The 21224-nt window shown below is 40.8% G+C and overlaps 1 protein-coding gene across 1 annotated transcript in view; it reads right to left on the reverse strand.

The window, feature by feature from the left end:
* LOC105943184 (olfactory receptor 1J4-like) overlaps positions 1 to 16244 on the reverse strand; it is a 32694-nt gene extending 16450 nt beyond the window's left edge. The window contains exon 1 of the mRNA XM_055124726.1: positions 15748 to 16244. Within this exon, the coding sequence (XP_054980701.1) occupies positions 15748 to 16244 (497 nt within the window). The remainder of the gene's footprint in view (positions 1 to 15747) is intronic.
* Positions 16245 to 21224: the final 4980 nt, after the last annotated feature.

The following is a 21224-nucleotide window of genomic DNA, read 5'->3' on the forward strand; positions in this document are numbered from 1 at the left end:
GTAAATCCAAAGAATGAGTAGGAATTGGTCAATACTCTCTTCATGGATCAATATAAGCCTCTGGAATAAAAAAACTACAGGTCTAAACCGGAAGTGTATTACCCAGAGCAAAGGTCACACTGCTCTGTGTAGGAAAGGGTGTCTGGAACCCAGCATGGCCCTGATCTGCTCCAGTCCTTCCAACTCACCATCCATGTGAAACTTGCCAGAAATCTGATTCAAGACTCATCTTTTTTTTGTTATTATTTTTAATTTTTTTAATCTTTCCATTTTCATTTCCCCCATCTCAGTTTCGGTGAAAGATTCAGAGAGTTGACTGACACAGAGCAGACACTGTCTGGCGCCACAGACAGAATGTATACACGGTCTCTACTTACTTTCACTGAACAAGCTGGTAACCCCTTTGTCCAAACCAAGGTACTGAAGAAAAGATAGAAGTGGGGGTTGGGGGACGGTGGGGGTGGAGAGAGGGAGGGTAGGGGTCTTATTCTCGGACAGTAACTGCAAACGAGCCTCGAGCACACACCCGCACCCTCACCTTCAGCTCTCAGTGCCGCTGGAGCACTGGCACAAACAGGTCTGGAACCTTCTGAGCCTTCACTGTGGAAGAAGCCCCGCGTCTTCCTCTTCTCCGCCCTCCCGCGCTGGGCAGGAGCTGAAGTCCTCTTGGCCAATATGAAAAAACGATCAAAGTTCTGTTGTTATGCAATCTTTTGCTAAAATAGACCCTATTTTAGCGTATGTGCTACAAAAGTACACTAAAAAGGTCCATCTTGAGTCCTGTTAAAATGAAGAATTTGGGTTTTTACATACAGATTCATGTACACCCAACTTCATCTAAAAGTTCGAGGAAAACTATTGCTGTGACCGCCGCCCCCTCCCTCCCCCCGCCCCAAATTTCTCTTGGCTTCACATTCTGTCATCATAAGTGACTGTAAAATAGCTGTACTGAGGAGTGCTCTTTTTAAGTCTGGAACTGCCATGCCGCATCCGTCACTTGAGAGAAAAAGCGCGGAGGGGTCGCTACTGCCACCGGGTTCTTGCGCGGACCCCTTCAGCTCCAGCCAGGTTCCAGTCACAAGACTTGCAGTTCATTTTTCCCCACTTGGGCGCGCTAGGGGTTTTCTTTTTTTTTTTTTTTTTTTTTTTTTTTTTATAAAAATGACATTTATTTATAAAAATGACACTAACAGAAATTTGGCAAAACGCTGGGCAATGAAAATCAATATTAGAAATGAGAACAAAATAGTCTCACATATCTTACAGTGTCCATAGCTTTTTATCTAAGAAACTAAATAAATATATTCAACTCGAATTAATCACAGAAATAAAATAATGACAGAAATCAATAAAATAGAAGATTGTAAAAACAACAGAAAAAAATCAATGTAAGCAACAGTGGTTTTATAAAACAACTAATACAATTGATATACATCTATCCAGGAAAATCAAAGAAAACAGCACATATTGCTAGTATCAGGGATTAGAGGGGTATTATGAATATGAATACAGCAAACAATTTAAGGAATAATAAGATTTTCTGAGCAACTTTTTGGTAATAAATTTAACAAGCAGATGAAGGGTCCAGATTCCTTGAAAGACAATCTCCTACACTTCAGTCAATAAATAAGATTTCCTCTTAGTTAATAGATCATCCTAAAGGCATTACTCCATTATTTCAAGCCCAGAGAATGTAATTGAGAAATTCTTGTAAATGTCTCAAGAAAAGAAGGAAATTTAAGGAGCCTGAAAGCAGTTGTCTTGTATGTGGTGGAATAATCCCTGAGCACCTCTGGGTATGGTATCTATCAAAAGAAACAAAACATATATATATATATATTTTTTTTTAAGAGAAAAAATACTCCTAACTTTGTGATGTGAGGGTGCATGGGTCACTCTTAAAGGTGCTGGAGGATGTAGCCCAGGGCTCCTGCATGCAGAGCATGTGCTCAGCTGTTGAGTTATCCTTCTCTCCCAATACATGTTTTTAGAAAATTGAGGACACAAGCATGCTTTATAGCATACTCTATCAATTTAATATTTGTGCAATTCCTTAACTAGAGCCAAAAAAGAGACTTCGGATGAATATCCCTCCACTCGGGGCTCTTACTGAGGCAAACATCCGCGGGAAACGCTGGAGACGAACGGCCTGAGGTTCCCAGTGACGGCTCCGTCAGACGGTAGCACCGCGGGCGCCCCCGGGAGGTGACTCGTGTGTAACCACAGTGCTGACAGGACGCAGCCGGGGGCCAGGAGGAGACGCGCGCGTGTGCCGAGTCGAGACACTCGGCCCCTCTGGAGACCGGGTCCTGGAGTCTCCCCCGCGCGGGCGGCCCGGGAGCTCCGAGCGCGGCCGCCGCCGGGGACCTGCTTCTCGTTGACACGCGACATTCGCTTCTCGCTGACAAGACGTTCTTTCGGACAGACCTGCCTGTGTCTCTGGACTCTGGACAGTCCCCTCCGGCCGGGCAGGGGCTGGAGACGCTGCGGTGCTGCTTCCGGGAGGCTCGGCCCCGCGCACACCCGGCTCCCCGCTTCCTCGCCCCTGCGAGTCCATCCCACCTGAGGGAAGGGCTGGCGAGTGTGTGATTTGGTTCTTGGTGGAAATCACTTCGGCTTGATTTTCCTTCTTGGGAGCAAAAAAAAAAAAAATCCAATTTCCCCTCCCCCCCTCCAAATCCAGCTGACGGCCTCAGATTCTGTGACATGATGTGATCGTTCCAGGACAAAGACTCATCTGGGTCGTCGCTACTCCCAGGTGAGTCTGGGGTCTGGCTCTCCCTTCTTCCCGGTAGTGTCCGCTGGGTACACGCGTGCCAGCAGGGGGCGCCCGCTCTCTCCTGGGCAAACTCCCCGGGCTCACTCCTCTCTGTCTACCCCGCATGCTTGAGGCTCTGCAACTCAAGGAAAGCAGTTCCCAGGAAATCTCAAAAAAAAACAGAGACCGGACCGAGTCGTGGCCTGAGCCCCAGGTCCCGTCAGAGGCCGTGGCCTGAGCTGCTGCTCTCTGTTGAGAGCTTTGGTAGGGGCGGGGAAGGGGCTGGAGACATAGGACAGTGGGGAGGGTGCGGGTCTTGCACACAGCCGACCCAGGTTGGGTCCCCGGCACCACACATGGTCCCCTGAGCCCTGCCGGGAGTAACGTCTAAGGGCAGAGCCAGGAGAACCCCTGAGCATAGCTGGGTATGGCCCCCAAGCGAAAACAAACCCCAACCCCGAAACACACTGTATTCTGCATAGCAGAACGCTAGTCTGTCTCTCTTGAAAAGTGTTTCTGCAAGGTCGTACTTTTTCCAAATAATCTAAATAAGTTTGTTGTCTGCTCTTTGCCCCTCTTGCTTGAATTTTGATCCAACCAGAAGATGGAAAATATTCTCCTGGCAAATGACTGCTTTTTTTTTATTTTTTAAAATTAGACAAATCTTTTCTTTTTAAAATCCAACTCAGTCCTTCAGCAAGTACTTCAGACCAAAAGAAGAGGAAGTACGGGAGAGCACTACTTCCTATTGTGCCTTACATAAAATATTTAGCTAAAAATAACAGCAGCTCCAAGTGCAAAAGTAAATATTTGTGCAATGGACACACTGCCAGGTGCAATCCTAAGACATCCTCGCTTCACTTATTCTATCATGTTTGACTCTTTAAACACAAGTCTTGCATAGTTATGAAAGCTAGCGTGTAGGGGGAAGGAAGTCCACGCCAGAGAACACATTTTAGAAAAAGTACAGAATATTTTGCCGGCCATTTGCTACTTATTTCATAACTTAGCTCAAGTAAGCGTGTGTTAAATATTCACAGTAATTTCAGAGAGGAAGCATTCATGCATGTAAAACTCCAATTATTGCCTTTCCAACCATTCTTTTCTGTACAATTATAAAATCTCAGTGCTCTTCTGTAGAATTCATTATTGTCAGCCCTTCCCCTCCCTGGGTGCAGCTACATCTTCAAGGTGGGCCTGCAGGATCCCCTTCTTGATGAGGTTCGTCTTCAGGGTCTTGTAGATGTTTAGCTGCTGCTCGGGGCTGGAGCACCAGCAGCTGCTGGAGCACTTTGCTGGGGTTGGGGCCTCTTATAAAACTTGTGATGTATACATGCACAAATGTTGCCATCAAATACTGACAATTAAATCTGTCCATTATTCCGCCATAAAACTCATCTTTTTTTAAAAAAAATCATTGATTCACTGTGAGATATGGAAAGTCTTGGTCAACATAATGAATTCAGACAGTCACCCTGATTGTTCCATTCTAGGCCATGGGTCCCAATGTGGAGTTCTTCGGGTGACCTTCAGAGAACTATCTTGGCATTAAAATCACCAACAATGATATTGTAGAAGGTGTGGTCTTCTTTATAAAACTTCTCCAGATCCATGTAGAACCTCTCAATTTCTTCTTCATCGTAGTTGAATATTGGTGCGTAGATGATTAAGATAGAAACTGCATCAGTGAACCACATCTATTCAAACATAATCATTCAATTCGGGTTGTTAGGCATTCAAATGAATCAGTGCTCATGGCCAAGTTCGTGTTGACAAGGACACTGACACTACCAACACCTCTGTTGTCGAAAGTTCCGAGGAACAATTCTTCTCCAGTGTCGAAAGTGGCGTGATGTTATTGATGTCTTCTCAGTCTTCACAGTTCCAGAAGGCCAAATCTAAAGGCTGGACATGGGAGTCTCCTGGTGTACAGTTCCACAATGAAATTGACCACATCATATTGAATCAAAAGTTTTGCCTGACCGATGTTGCTGCTGTCCTAAAATTCCAAACGGGATCAGACCACCATCTCCTTCTTGCAAAATTCTACTTTACAGAGCGGTGAGAAAGGTCTGCAAAATTTAAGTCTAAGAAGGCAACTCCCAGAATGACCACCAACTGGGAGCTCTTTGGCACTATTGCAGTAACCTGGGAAGATGCCGTCCTTGACAACATCAACGAGGAATACGATTGACTGGTTCAGTACCTCCATGACTGTGTGAAGAATGCTGAGAGTGAGAAAACCACAAACAGATGCCTGTCTTTGGAAACTCTCAAGTTCATTCATCAACGTGGTTTGGCTCGAGCCTCAGGCAACCACAAGCTAACGTCCAAGTTTGAAAAGCTATGTAGAGATGCGATAAAGGAAGACCTCAAAGAGAGAAGAGCAGCAGTGTTGGCCAATGCCGCAGAATCTGGGAAAAGTATTCGCAATGCTCGCCTGTCCTTCGCCAACTACAAGACCAAGATGACTGCCCTCCGACAACCTGATGGATCTATCACATCCTCCAGAAAGGCAATGGAGAGTATTATTCACGACTTCTACTCGGATCTCTTTGATAGCCATGCCCACCTGCCCACATACCAAATTCTGCAGGATGGATATGTCATTCCGAACATCCTCCCTTCCGAAATTCAACACGCCATTTCACTGGTAAAGTTGTGTACAGCACCTGGTCCGGACAAGGTCAGACCCGAACACCTGAAGAATCTGCCACCCATACTCATCAATACACTGGCTCAAATCTTTACATGCTACCTGTCTGAATGCAAGGCTCTGTCTCAGTGGAAAACCAGTAGGACCATTCTGTTGTACAAGAAGGGAGACATTCACAACATCGGCAACTATTGCCCAATCTGCCTGCTGTCTGTCACCTACAAGTTGTTCACTCATGTTATCCTGAATAGAATAGGCAGAACACTAGACGATGGACAACCATGCAAGCAAGCCGGGTTCTGAGGGGATTCAGCAAGACAGACCATATCCACACAGTGACCAAACTCACTGAAGTTTTTTGAGAGTTCAAGATGCCGCTTTGTCTAACGTTCATTGACTTAAAGAAGGCCTTTGATTCTGTTGAGACTGAAGCGGTCATCGAAGCCCTAGCCAAACAGGGTGTTTAAACTCGGTATATCGAAATCCTCCTCGAGCTGTCTTATGGATTCACCACCAGGATCTCACCATTCTACAAGGAAGTGATCATTGATGTAAAGAGAGGGGTGCGGCATGGGGATACCATTTCACCAAAACTCTTCAGTGCCACCCTCGAGAACATCATGTGACTACTGGAATGGGAAGGAATGGGAGTAAAGATACACGCTTGGCAATTACACTACCTCCGCTTTGCTGATGACATCGTTCTCATAATACCAAACATTAGCCAAGTGGCACAAATGCTGGCTGACTTCGACCACGAGTTTGGAAAAGTCGGATTGCAGCTGAATCTCAACAAGACGATATTCATGAAAAATGAACTAGTCCCTGAATCTCCATTTGCTCTAAATGGTACAAACATCTCTGAATACAGCAGCTATGTGTACCTGGGTCGAGAACTCAACATGAGGAATAACTTGGCGCCAGAACTGCACAGGGGGAAGAGAGCAGCATGGAATGCCTTCAATAGCATAGAAGAAGTGGTTTAGAGGATGAAGAACCTCCGACTCCGGGTACATCTTTTTGATTCCACTGTTCTTCCTGCACTAACATACGCCTCAGAGACCTGGGCCCTATGCAAACAGGATGAGAATGCTATTCGGATATCCCAAAGAGGAATTGAAAGAGCTATGCTAGGAGTATCACATATCACTCAAGTGAGAGAAGGAATCCAGAGTTCTGACCTCCGTTGACAGTCAAGAATCAGAGATGCTGTCTCATTTGCCAAGGCATCAAAAATCAGATGGGCCGGTCATGTAATGCAATTCAGAGATGACTGCTGGACTAGAGCTGTTACCGACTAGATTCCACCGGATGTCAGAAGACTGCATGGCCGCCCACCAACTAGATGATCAGATTTCTTTGTCAAATCCCTGAAAGACACAATGTTTCTTCAAAAGTTGTGTCTCCATATGTGTGACTTCTAAATTATGAAATAGATTTTTAAAAGAGAGAAGAGAGAGGGAGAGAGAACGAGACTTAGAAGACAGAGATGTACGAATGGCTTATAATGATTGTCCCTCCAATCAGACCACAGGCACCAAATAAACTACCATTAAGCACATGCAGAGCAGTTATGAGTGTGGTTTGGTTTCTCATCATCAACTATCAAAAGCTTCACTCTCCTTTAATCATTTCCAGATTCTGATCTTTGTACACAAACATCAAAGTTAAGTAAAGACATTTCAGCGTCTGCACAGACAGAGATGACTGCTCACTATGGAGTCGGAGTTCCTTTAATACACCCCTATGACCAGCATAGGGGAAGAAGCTTGAAATTAAGCTTGAGGACATTTGTAATCCTTTGAGTATTCTCAGGGATGCTGGAATATGTGATATCACATTGTGTTTCTGGGTTATCTTCATGTGTCACACAAAAGCTGAAGTGTTTGTGAATAATTGATGAAGTCTTGTTGGCAGGTAGTATTTTAGTTGTGGTATCTGTGAATTAATGCAGACTGTGCCTCTCTTACAACTTCCTAGGTGTCTGTCCGTAGTGGCTATTATATTGCACTGAGCATGTAAATTCATATGCTTTTTCACCTCTAATAGGGTATCACACACTAATTCCCAGGACACCAATGGATCAGTTGGTTAGGATGGATCTAACCATCAGACTGTACTTGTTTGAATTTCCTAAGGTTCAGTTTCCAACTGGTAAAGAAAGAGGAACTAATTCTTGATCGCAATGCTATTTTGAGAATTACATTGGACTATGTACAACATTAATAAGCACCATACTTGTCATGTAATCTATGCTCAGTAAACAAGAGGTATTTTATTGTGTTTCTCAAAACTATGTATTTTTATTATAGATGTTATTTCTCCACTATTAAGTGCAGTCCAGGTAGAAGTCTAGAGAGTGCTAATGACCATGAACCGCCTAACATACTTTGCTAATACAGCTTTAACTCCTGCTCCTGGTCATGGACCAATCATCTTCTAAATTATTTGTGAATGAAGTTCCATGGTGTGATTTTCTAGTCTTCTTCTAAGTGCTTTCTTGTTTCTCAGCCTCTGCACAGTGATACTATTATCACTATTCATAAATCAATGATAAGACAGTGTCTACCTTAGAGGACATTAATGGAAAAGATCAGTGCCTATAAGCAGTCAATAGTTCTATGGACTAGAATACTTGTTATATTTCTCCAATACGTGAATACAAAAGCCAGCCAAGGTTCTCTCCACAAAGTTGCCACAAGAAGGGGGCATCAGTGGGGGAATGGGGTGGTGGAGGGGTTGAAGGGAAGTTAGGATAGAGAAAGGACAAATATGACAATAAACGTTGGGAATGATCATTTTGGAAATTGACTGAATGTTAAATGTTGGTAAAGGGATAATCTTTACCAACTTTGATAATCTTTCATTATCTTTATTGCAGAACATAAGACCCAAAAGGAAATGACCCCTGGTAGACAAGATCCTTTAGCTATAAGAATGCAAGTGGGTTGCAAAAATGCACCCAGAAAAGAATAACATAACTGAATATTAATTAAATATGTTCAGGAAAAAATAGAATAGAGGAACAGCTTCATGAAAAGTACCAGGAAAGTATAGAATGAGACTCTTTAGTCTCTTTGAGATGGAGTGACATCATGGACAAAAATGGAATAGGAAGCTGTTGGGACTTTATATGGTAAGGATGCCTTCCATCACTAAGTAAAATACCCTGGCCTCTGATCTTCATGTACTTATTGAATGTTGATATGTGTAGCAACTGTCCTTCCTTATCTCTTTCAACAACAGCCCAGGGGATGGAAAAGCGAGAGATATTGTACTGAATAAAGGACAGCCTATGAGAGCACTATGTGCTGCCCAGGAGACCTAAGCCTTGGAGAGTCCCTGTGTGTTTGTCTGTCTCATTCTCTGCAAATGATCCCACTGGACATGGATTGAAAGGATTTGCTTTAGACATAGAAACATGACTTAAGGCATATTACCACCACATATGATCTTAAAGAAATAGGCCTCTCAGAGAGCATAGATCAATGGTTATAGCTCTCACACACCTTGTTTTTATAGAAACTGCATTGCTGACACAGTAAATAGGCTAAAATGTTTTGTATGTAGGAATGATTAAATGGTTAAAATGTTTCTTAGCACTCTACTTTTCTTTAGTTCATTTTTTTTATTGGATCATGGTAAGATATAGTTACAAAGCTTTCATGTTTGAGTTCCAGTCATATAATGATCACACATTCATCCCTGCACCAGTGCACATCTTCCACCACCAGTGTCCCCAGTATACCCCCATCCCGACTCTCCCCCTGTCTCTATGTCAGACAACTTCCTCCAGAGTCTCTCTCTACATTTGGGAATTATGGTTTGCAACACTCATACTGAGAGCTCTGTACTTTTTTTCATATTTGACTTTTTTCTTCCAAAGAACCCCAAAATCTAAGACCTGTTAAATATGATATCTGTTTTAGAAAGAAATGGAAAAAATAAATAGTTATCACCTGCTAAAAAAGCCAACAGATGTAATGTAATCTCAAGGCCCCCAGATTCTTTATCCCAGATCCACCTTCCATGGTTTTATTTCCATGGAAATCTATTTCCATGAAATAGGCAAGACAGAAATTTTAAGTTATTCCTTCCTGTATATTAATATGTATATTATATAGGTTAATATACATATTAACTTGATTGACCATTGTTCCTACTCTCCTTGCACTCTGGAGTGCAATAAATTCTTTCACTTAAGAAAAAAAGTAGAAAGAACCAAAGAGAAGAGCTAGATGGGAAGTGTTAGGATTCTGGATCTGAGAGACCACACAAAACAATAAGCTTTGCAATATAAAGTTTGTTTGGCACAAGTCAAAGTCACACAAATAAAGATATCAGTAGATGAATTAAAAATCTTAGTAGGAACCCTCAAGAGTAGAATGGCTACAGCCGAAAACAGAATCAGCGAGCTCGAAGATTAGTTGCACAAAGCTTACAGACAACAACAAATAACGACAAAAGACCTCAAAATGGCAATAGAGAGAATCAGAGTCATAGGGGATGACCTCAAGAGGAAGAACATAAGAAGCATTGGAGTACCAGAAGCACAGGGAAGTAACCCCAATTAAAAAAAAAAACACAGTGAAAGACATCATTGCTAAGAAATTCCCAGAGCTGGAGAAGGCAGGCATCCAGATCCAAGGATCCCGAAGTGTGCCAGCAAAAAGAGACCTGAATAAGAAGACTCTAAGGCACATCATAGTCAGAATGATGGATGCTGTGGATAGAGATACAATACTGCAAGCAGCAAGGTCAAAGAAGGAAATCACATACAAAGGAGCACCCCTTCGATTTACAGCAGACCTATCAGAGGAAATTCTCCAAGCCCGAAGACAATTGTGGGACATAGTGAAAAAGCTCAATGAAATGAATGCATCACCAAGATTACTTTACCCGGCTAAAACTCTCACTCAAACTCGAAGAAACAATACACTATTTCTCGGATAAACAATAGCTCAGGAACTTCATAGACTTGAAACCAAACTTAAAAGAGGACTAAAGGGGCTATTGTAAGATAAGAAACCCATAAGAACAGAAAAACCCATAGGAATATGACACAAAACCCCATGACAATAATCTCTCTCAATTTCAATGACCTAAATGCACCAATTAAGAGACACAGTGTGGCAAAATGGATCCGGAAACTAAACCCAACATTCTGCTGCCTGCAAGAAACACACCTGAATAGTCAGAACAAACACAGACTCAGAGTCAAAGGATGAAAAACAATCTTGCAGGCAAACAACTTCCTCAAAAAAGCTGGGGTACCATACTACTATCCAATAACATAGATTTCAGGTTGAAAAAGATTCAAAGGGACAGGGAAGGTCATTTTCTATTTATCAAGGGATACGAAAAACAGGAAGAAATCACACTCTTAAATATATGCACCTAATGAACGACCGCTAAATACTTAAAACAACTCCTAACAGACTTTACAGAGGACATCACTAGCAGCACAATAATAGTTGGAGACTTCAACACCACCTTATCACCTCTGGATAGGTCGACAAGAACAAAACTCAGCAAGGAAACACTGACTCTGAAAGAAGAAATGGAAGAGAGAGGCCTAACAGAACTATACAGGGCTTTACACCCCCAAAAGAAAAAAATACACATTCTTTTCCAGTGCACACAAAACATTTCCCAAAATAGACCATATACTGGGCCACAAAACATACCTAAATAGAATCAGAAAAATAGAAATTGTATAAACTATCTTTTCAGACCATGATGTGCTGAAGATAGAAGCTAATCACACAGAGACACAGAGAACCAAAGCAAACAACTGGAAATTAAACAGCTCGGTGTTGAACAATGAGTGGGTCAGGAAGGAAATCAAGGAAGAAATCAAGAGATACCTCAAAACAAATGAGAATGAAAACATGAGCTATCAAAACCTATGGGATGCAGTTAAGGGGAAAATTTATAGCTCCGCAACCATTCCTCAGGAAGGAAGAAAGGGCCTATATAGATAGCTTGACTTCAAAGCTCAAGATCTTAGAAAAGGACCAGAAAAAGGAACCCAAACCTGACCGAAGGAAAGAAATAATAAAAATTAGAGCAGAAATTAACTACATGGAAACCCAGAAAACAATCTTAAAAGGTCAATAAAACCAAGAGCTGGTTCTTTGCGAAAATAAACAAGATTTATAAACCGCTAGCAAGACACACAAAGAAAGAGAGAGAGAACCCTAATAAACTGAATCAGAAATGAAAAGGAGGACATCACAAAAGAAACCAAGGAGATTCAAAATATCATCAGCGACTACTTTGAAAGTCTGTATGCCACAAAACAAGAGAACCTAAAAGAAATGGATAAATTCCTTGATTCCTACAATCTTCCAAGACTGAACCAAGAAGCCTGGAATACTTGAATAGACCCATTAATATCAAGGAAATCAAAACTGTAACCAAAAGTCTCCCCAAAAACAAAAGCCCAGGTCCAGACGGATTCACTGGCGAATTCTTCCAAACATTTAAAGAGGACCTGTTGCCAGTTCTCCTTATGCTTTTCCAGGAAATTAAAATAACTGGAACCCTCCCAAACAGTTTCTATGAGGCGCATATCTCCCTAGTACCAAAAGCAAACAAAGACACCACAAAAAAAGAAAACTGTAGACCCATATCCCTGATGAATACCTATGCGAAGATCCTCAACAAAATATTAGCAAATAGAATCCAACAACTCATCGGAAAGATCATGCACCATGACCAAATGGGATTCATCCCGGGAATTCAAGGATGGTTTAACATTTGGAAACCAATCAACATAATCCATCATATTAACAAAAGTAAAGATAAAAACCATATGATCATATCAATAGTTGCAGAGAAAGCATTTGACAAGATCCAACATCCGTTCATGATGAAAACTCACACCAAAATGGGTTTTGAAGGAACTTTCCTCAAGATAGTCAAAGCCATCTACCACAAACCTATGGCAAGTATTATCCTCAAGGGGGAAAAGCTAAGGGCCTTTCCTCTAAGATCAGGGACAAGACAAGGATGCCCACTCTCACCATTGCTGTTCAACATAATTGGAAGTACTTGCAATAGCTGTTAGGCAAGAAAGAGATATTAAGGGCATCCATGTAGGAAAAGATGAAATCAGTCTCACTATTCGCAGATAATATGATACTATATCTCGAGAAGCTTTGAACCTCTGCTAAGAAACTCTTAGAAACAATAGACTTGTACAGTAAAGTCGCAGGCTATAAAATCAATACCCAAAAATCCATGGGTTTTCTATTTGCACACAATGATTCAGAGGAAAGGAACATGAAAAAAGCAATCCCATTGACTATAGTGCCCCAGAAAAACAAGTACCTTGGAATCAGCTTAACTAAAGAAGTAAAGGACCTTTACAAAGAAAACTATAAAACGCTACTCCATGAAATAAAAGAGGACATGAGGAAATATAAACATATCCCCTGCTCATGGATAGGGAGAATCAACATTATCAAAATGGCAATACTCCCCAAAATATTATACAGATTCAACGCGATCCCTATAAAAATACCTATGAAATTCTTTAAAGAAATGGATCAAGCAATCCTGAAATTCATATGGAACAACAAATGCTCAAGGATAGCTAAAGCAATTCTCGGGAAAAAGATGATGGGAGGCATCACACTCCCCAACCTTAAACTTAAACTTAAACATAAGTTACGTCGAAGACAAGGTCTGCAAAACCCTCCAAGATATTGAAGCTACAGGTATCTTCAAAGATGGCAGGCAACTGACCAACCAAGTGAAAACAAAGATAAACAAATGGGACTATATTAAACTAAGAAGCTTCTGCACCGCAAAAGATACAGTGACCAAAATACAAAGACAATCTACAGAATGGGAAAGTATATTCACCCAATACCCATCTGATAAGGGGTTGATATCAAGGGTATATAAATCACTGGTTGAACTCAACAAGAAGAAAACATCAAACCGCACCAGAAAATGGGCCAAAGAAATGAACAGAAACTTTTCTAAGGAAGAGATACTAATGGCCGAAAGGCACATGAAAAAATTCTCTGCATCGCTAATCTTCAGGGAGATGCAGATAAAAACAACCATGAGATACCACCTCATGTCTCCACAGAGACTGGCACACATCCAAAAGAACAAAAGCAACTGCTGCTGGAGAAGATGTGGGGAGAAAGGGACCCTTCTACAGTGCTGGTGGGAATGCCGACTGGTTCAGCCCTTTTGGAAAACAATATGGACGATTCTCAAAAAATTAGAAATAGAGCTTCCATTTGATCCAGCAATACCACTTCTGGGAATATATCCCAGAGAAACAAAAAAATATAGTCGAAATGACATCTGCACTTATATGTTCATCGCGGCACCTTTTACAATAGCCAAAATCTGGAAAAAACCCGAGTGCCAGAGAACAGATGACTGGTTAAAGAAACTTTGGTACATCTATACAATGGGATACTATGCAGCTTGTTAGAAAAGATGAAGTCATGAACTTCGCATATAAGTGGATCAACATGATAAGTTGATTCATGCTAAGTGAAATGAGTCAGAAAGAGAGGGACAGACATAGAAAGATTGCACTCATCTCTGGAATATAAAAATAACAGAGTAGGAGACTAACACCCAAGAATAGTAGTATATAATACAAGGAGGTCGGCTCTATGGCTTGGAAGCTGGCCTCACATGCTGGGGCAAAGGCAGCCCGGATAGAGAAGGGAACACCTAGTAAAATGTGGTTGGAGATCCCGCGCGGGAAAGGAGATGTGTGCTGAAAGTAGACTAGAGACTGAACATGATGGCCACTCAATACCCCTATCGAAAACCACAACACCCAAAAGGAGAGAGAGAACAAAATGGAATACCCTGCCACAGAGGCGGGGCGGGGTGGGGGGGATAGGATTGGAGGGTGGGAGGGATACTGGGTTGATTGGTGGTAGAGAATGGACACAGGTGGAGGGATGGGATCTCGAACATTGTATGAGGGAAACACAAGCATGAAGATGGGTAAATTTGTAACTGTACCTCACGGTGATTCCCTTAATTAAAAAAAATAAATTTTTTTAAAAAAGAGATCCAAACAACAACTTACACACTCGAAAATGTGCTTGTCAAGGAGGCAGGCTGGAGGTGGGGAGGGAAATGGAGGTAAACCTGGGGAAGGGCACAGACACTGGTGATTCGGTTAGGGTTGGAACATAATATGTCTAAAACTCAACTACGAATAATTGTAAGTCATGGTGCTTTAACAAAAAAAATAAAAAATAAAATGTTTTTTCCCATCTAGTGCCATGGATAGCAAGGACGCCTTTGTCTTCTTTAGTGGTATCTCAATTGTAGAAGTTGATGGGACTATATTTTAATACTTGTAACTCTAAATAACATCCTCAAGTTCCTCTAGTCAGTCACTTTGCTTGGAAAGTCTACTCTGTTTCTTAATTACCCAGGCGTCAAAGGAGCCCAAAGGACCCAGCCCCAGCAGTTCACGGCTGCTCTCCACACTCTCAGGTGGAACCTCACCCATGTGTGAATCTAATCCTTGACACCTCATTCTTTATACCATTAATATTCCAAGACTATCACACCACATTTAATGAAGTTTAAAGTAACTACTTTTTCATTCTTTCCAGTTATCATCTTTACCACTTTCCCATTCCGAAACTCAACAAGCTGAAATATGGCACTATGATATATATCAATTGGTATGAAAATCCCGCCATCAGTGAAATATGACTGAGTAATGAAATTTGTCTGAGGAATGTCAGAACAATGTGACGTGAGAATCCCAACCACTCTGATATTTGGGTGAAGACAGTTTCATCAGAACATGCAGAATGTCAGAGCTGAGATAGAGACTTCCATGTTCATCTGACTGTATATTTGAAAACGCATTCATATTAAGTTATTGGAGCTACAATATTTCATTCTGGTAACAAACAATTTTAGGGCCTGTTTTATATCTCTGTTTCTCAGGCTATAGATAAAAGGGTTCAGCATGGGGGTGACTATCATATACATCACAGAAGCAGCTATGTCTTTATTACTGGAGATGGATGGTGAGGAGAAAAAGTATACTTCTGCAATGGTTCCATAGAATAAACACACAACAAGGAGATGAGAACCGCAGGTAGAAAGGACTTTGAAGAATCTCTTAGCTGAAGGATCCTTCAGCACAGTGGCCCATATGCAAATATAAGAGCACACAATAGTGAGAAAAGGCAGGAAAACAAATGATCCAACCTCAATGAAGAGAAACCATTCATTGAGTGAAACATCTGAACAGCTCATCTTCAAGAGAACCGGGAGTTCACAGAAGAAGTGCCGGATGGTAATGTCATCACAAAAGGACACTCGAACCAAGAGGAGGGTGTGCAACAGAGAGCGGAGAGAACAGAAGACCCAGGATACAGAAACTAATGAGACACATTTCTCTTGCCTCATGACAGTGGCATAGTGGAGTGGCTGACAGATGGCCACATACCTGTCATAGGCCATCAATGTAAGAAGTAAGATGTCGACACTACCAAACCATATGAAAAAATATGCTTGTGACATGCACCCTGCATAGGGGATGGACTTGTGAATGCTCTGCATGTCCATCAACATTTTGGGCACAGTGACAGATGAGAAGGATATGTCAGTGAGAGCCAAGTGGCTGAGAAAGAAGTACATGGGGGTGTGGAGACGAGAGTCCATCCGGATGAGCAGGATGATGAGCAGGTTCCCCACCACAGTGGCTAGGTACATGACCAGGAATAAGGTGAAGAACAAAGCCTGATGTTCTGGAGGTATAGGGAGTCCCAGAAGCAGAAATTCAGACACAGTGGTCTTATTATCTCTTTTCATGCTGCTCATGGTTTCGCTGGGAATGAAATAAAGAGAGAAAGTCTGGAACTTTTATAACCATAACCTTATAATGCCATTTTTATATGAAAGTCTTACACTGAAACATGTATCCTGTCTATTTCTCAAACCAGAGGACACATAAACCAGAGTCTGTACCATTCAGATGCCAGTGACATATCACTTCACTATGACTAACAATTTTCCTTCTTGAACAGGAGGACAATTTTCTTTTTCTCAGAAAATAAAGGCATCAAACTATATGTTTGTGTCCCAGGTACTATATAAAGCTCTCTGAGCATAACACGGTCTTTGTGTTGAATAAGCGTATACCTTAAGTGATGCCTGGTCAATTTTAGTTATTTACTATGATAACATAAAGATGGAATGGAGCGGTAGCACACTGGGTAGTGCCTTGCACTCAGCCGACCAGGGTAAGATTCCTCCATACCTCTTGGAGAGCTCAGCATGCTACTGAGAGTATCTCCCCCCGCAGAATGTTTGATATGCCTAAAACAGTAACAACATTTCTCACAGCGGAGACGTTACTGCTGCCCACTCGAGCAAAACCATGAGCAACAAGATGGCAGTGACATGACAGTGACAACATAAAGATATGGACATCCGTAGAGGTAGCACGTGTAGCATAATGATGTTCAATATCCAGGACCTCAGATGGCTCTCTGAATGGTGCCAGGAGAAAGCTTGGGCACAGCAGGATGTGCCAAAAAGGAAAACTAAGCAAAATACCTGAAATCAGAAGGTAACTTTCATCACTTACCTTTAAAATAATGTGAAACTACATTGGGATCGAATTACTGCCATTGTGTCCTCACTGGTCAGAGATACCTTGATAGAATTTTTTTTTTACCAAAATTGATTATTAACATTAACAATAGTGTCAGATATTGATCCTTTATAGCCACTATGCACACATTATTCCAAGGGATTTATAGCACTGTATCACTGTCATCCCATTGCTCATCATTTGCTCGAGGAGGCACCAGTAACGTCTCCATTGTGAGACTTGTTTTTACTGTTTTGCGCATATTTTATTTTCAATTTTATTTATAAAACCTCAACAGAGCACGAAGAAGCAGCATTTAATCCATTTTAATAACTTGGGCCAAGAGATATGTTCTCTACATGTGCAAAGTTACATTATTCATAAGTAAAATAGGTGAAAATACATCTTTTAGGGAAAATCCATCTCCTAACCATGTATATAATTCTCATGATTCTTTTTATTATGATAACCAGATATGCTTTGTAATATCACTTCACTTCTAAAGTTATGATATTTATAGATCATATAATCCCCAGTGTTTTGAACATTTCAATTTCAAATAAATATGTATTTGGTGCTGTATTATATATATGGAAACTTAAATGGTATATATGGCAGCATCATTTCAAAGATATGAACAACCTGATAATATAGACCTAAGTGGAAAAACATTTGACCCACAGCTCTCTTATGGTAGACTCTAAAATCAGTATTCCTTAGAAGCTAAAAGTTAGAGATTAGAATTGCCAAGCACATAGTGCCAAGAATGAACCATACTGACCTTTGTATTCAGGTATAGGAGAAGACGGTTCCACTAAGAACCATTACATTACTTAGAGACACTGACTATTTTGATTCGTGTCCACCTGGGTGACAATGACTTGAGCCTTTCATCCTGGCCAGGATGCTCATGGACATGTTCTGTGTATGTCCTCCCTGGAAGAAACTAGAAGAAAATTAGCAGACTGTTGTGGGAGATTATATGCAGGCAAGATCTCAGAAGACAGCTCAGCATAAGCGGGAAAAGTCTGGCCACATCCAAGACTGTGAGAAGGGCCTGTGTAGGAGTTTTCTTAAATTCCTGAGTTTTTTAACCTATGTTTACTCAGACATTGAAGAAATAAGAATCTTTATGACAATAACACTTCAATTGGGGAGTGATAATGGTTATACTTCATCTTCTTTGAGAACTTACTATATGCCAGATATGATACTAAGTAACTTGTGTACGTTTTTTATTTGAAGTTTGATATTGTATTGTGATCAAATATTTACCCTTTATAAGTGGAAATTATTTCAGATACAGATATGTAAGAATTAGAATTCAGATAATATTCTAATATTACCTATTTGTAGCACTGGCACAGTAGTTATTATGTGATGCATTTCTAGATGTGGAAACACACATGAACATGTTTAATCATTGCAGTAATTTAATCACTACTGACAGTCCACTAGATATGCATTGGTGAGATCGGTGCTTCCTAGTCATTCCACATTCACCACCTCTACATTTACAAAGACATGAGCAAATACAAACAGTATAATAAATGAAATACTCAATAAATCAATATTCAACATCTCAAATCACTAAATATTTTGAGCCTTTTTTCCCATGTTTATTTTTGGCAAATTTAGAAAACCACCCTCGGTAGCTGGGAACAAATTTGTCTGATCAGACACTTCAGTCTCATATTTAAATATTAGATCTGCACACAGAGGACAATATGTAAGTTATTGAAGGAGAAAAGAGCAAGTTTTGACCACACATCCCAAATCACACTCAGAACTGCTCTTCATGTACTTAATGGAAATTTATTTGGCTCCGTGTTTTCTGACCAATGACAGGAAAGAATCCAATCATGTATAGCATGCATCTTCCACAGTCCCTACATCCATATCTCTTCTTATCTCCTTCTGTTTTTCTCCATCTTCCTTTCAATATGAGGAGATATATCACACACACATCCAACACAATTTTTGGAGAAATATACAAATATTCACATCACATCAACAGGAATCAGCACACAGACTCACATGCAAATCATACAATTTCTAAACACACAGAGACACATCTTGCTCTCCTGGAATTCACACCTCACGCCTCACTCTGGCCTCAGCACTCGTGGGTAGGTCAGGCACCTTCCCATCCAGTTTCTGAGTCACCACCTTCTATCATAGACATCAGAATAAAAGGAGTAGAGAGAAGTATCAATAACCCACTCACCTCCTGAACTTTCTGTTCTGATACCCAGAACCATAAGAGGAGCATCACTTTATGGATCATATAGAGAAAAGCAAGCCAATTTCCCCAAGCTCCTGGTTAATAAAAGAAACTAGAGTAATTGCCTCCAGTCCAATCAGACCTTGGGGAATAGCCCGTGCAGGGACTGGAGGGACTTAGCTGCTTGGGCCACCTGAGAGAAGGTTCCAGGTATCAGGGGCATCTGGGCTGTTCCTTGCCTGCTCAATTCTGGCTGAAGCAGAAATCACTGGGCTGCTCCAACACCAGCCAATGGGTAGGTAGCCAGGGCAGGATGCAGGATCCAACACTCATTCACTGTTGATGCTAAATAACTAAAGTAATTTCCCTCATTCTTTGTTCAAGCACTTATAAAATTCAAAGAGTGAAAAGTAAATCATCATGAAGTTTTTAGTAAGTATGAATGAGGTCAATCATGCTTAAGGACTCAGATGCATAACACATGTTCACTGTTTCTATCACTTTGCATATTCCAACAAAAGAATAATGCCTATGGAATTTCTTGATATTGCTACACAATTGGAGTGACTGAATCACTTAGACAACTTTTTACTCTCGCCCTCAGTTACAAACTCCTTCTTCTTTAATAAAGGCCTAAGTGTCCCGACAAATAGACATATTTATGTGATACAAATATTCAGAAAGTCTGCCATCTGTATCTTACAGGGTTCATCTATACCTTACATATATTGACACATATTCCATATGTTGGAGTGGGATTGGATCACTTTCAGACTCACTGCAGAGAGACCATTTGCATATGATTCTTGTACCCTCCCCATCCAAAAAAAAACATTTCCCAATAGCACAGAGGATATGCAACTTATTTTTCCCTCTCATACCTTATCCCAGCTTAGTACAATCCTAAAAATATCAGTAGGATTCAGATGAAGTCAGGTTCTTTTAGTCTATACAAGCTTCTTTTAGTGTATGCAAGCATCACTGTCGTCCAATATTGATACTTGCTAAAGGTGTCACTTTCACCATCTTTTGATTGTTCAGCCAGAGAGAGAGAACTTATAAATACTAAAACTTTTTCTTAGTTCAAGCCTTTGATCCACTTTATTTATGTAAACACAGGTAGCTTATTCAAATAACCAAGTCTAGAAATTATAATCTAAAAACAATTTTAAAAGACAAGTGAAAAAGAAATAGAAAAATGGGAACTCAAAAAAATTGTTAAAGACAAAAAAAAATATATCAAGGACATACAGATAGGAAAGGAAGAGGTCAATTTATCACTATTTGCAGGGAATATGATACTATACTTAGAAAACCCTAAAGACTCAACAGAAAAGCTCCTAGAAACAATAGGTCGATATAGTAAAGAGACAGGCTACAATATCAACACCCAAAATCCATGGCTTTCTTATATACAAGTAATGATAGAGAAGCTACAGTTTAAAAAGATTGTCAAGATGGCCCAAAATACCAGTTTTGTAAGTGCTCCCGGGGTATCAACACAAAGAACAGATAAACATTAAATGGTTGCACAACCTCCTGTGAGGCATCATGATGAGCAAATTCATCGAAGTTATCCATATTCAATGAATGAGAAGATTTTCCATTATCTCAACTCTACAGAAACCAGAATTGTGGATATTTGAAGCTAAGGACATATTTATTACGTCAGGAAAGGGGAGAATTGAAGTTAATTAAATGCAATTGATCAGCAATCTGATGAGCTGGTATTGGATAGAAATGTATGACCAAAGGCATAAGGGAACTGAGCTCAAAGGACTTACAGGACAGCAATTTTTATACTGCCAGTGGCTAATCTACTATTTTTTATTTGTGGGGATAGATGCACAAGTAGTGATACCTAGAAAATTCTCCCGGGATTAACTCCTGTTAGTTCCTGGAGGACTGTGCTATGCTAGAAAGTGTACAAAAACCTCCTGCGTAGGAAACGTGTCCTAGACTCTCATGTCCT

This window comes from Sorex araneus, chromosome 1 (genome assembly GCF_027595985.1).
Source record: "Sorex araneus isolate mSorAra2 chromosome 1, mSorAra2.pri, whole genome shotgun sequence".
NCBI classification, from domain to species: domain Eukaryota; kingdom Metazoa; phylum Chordata; class Mammalia; order Eulipotyphla; family Soricidae; genus Sorex; species Sorex araneus.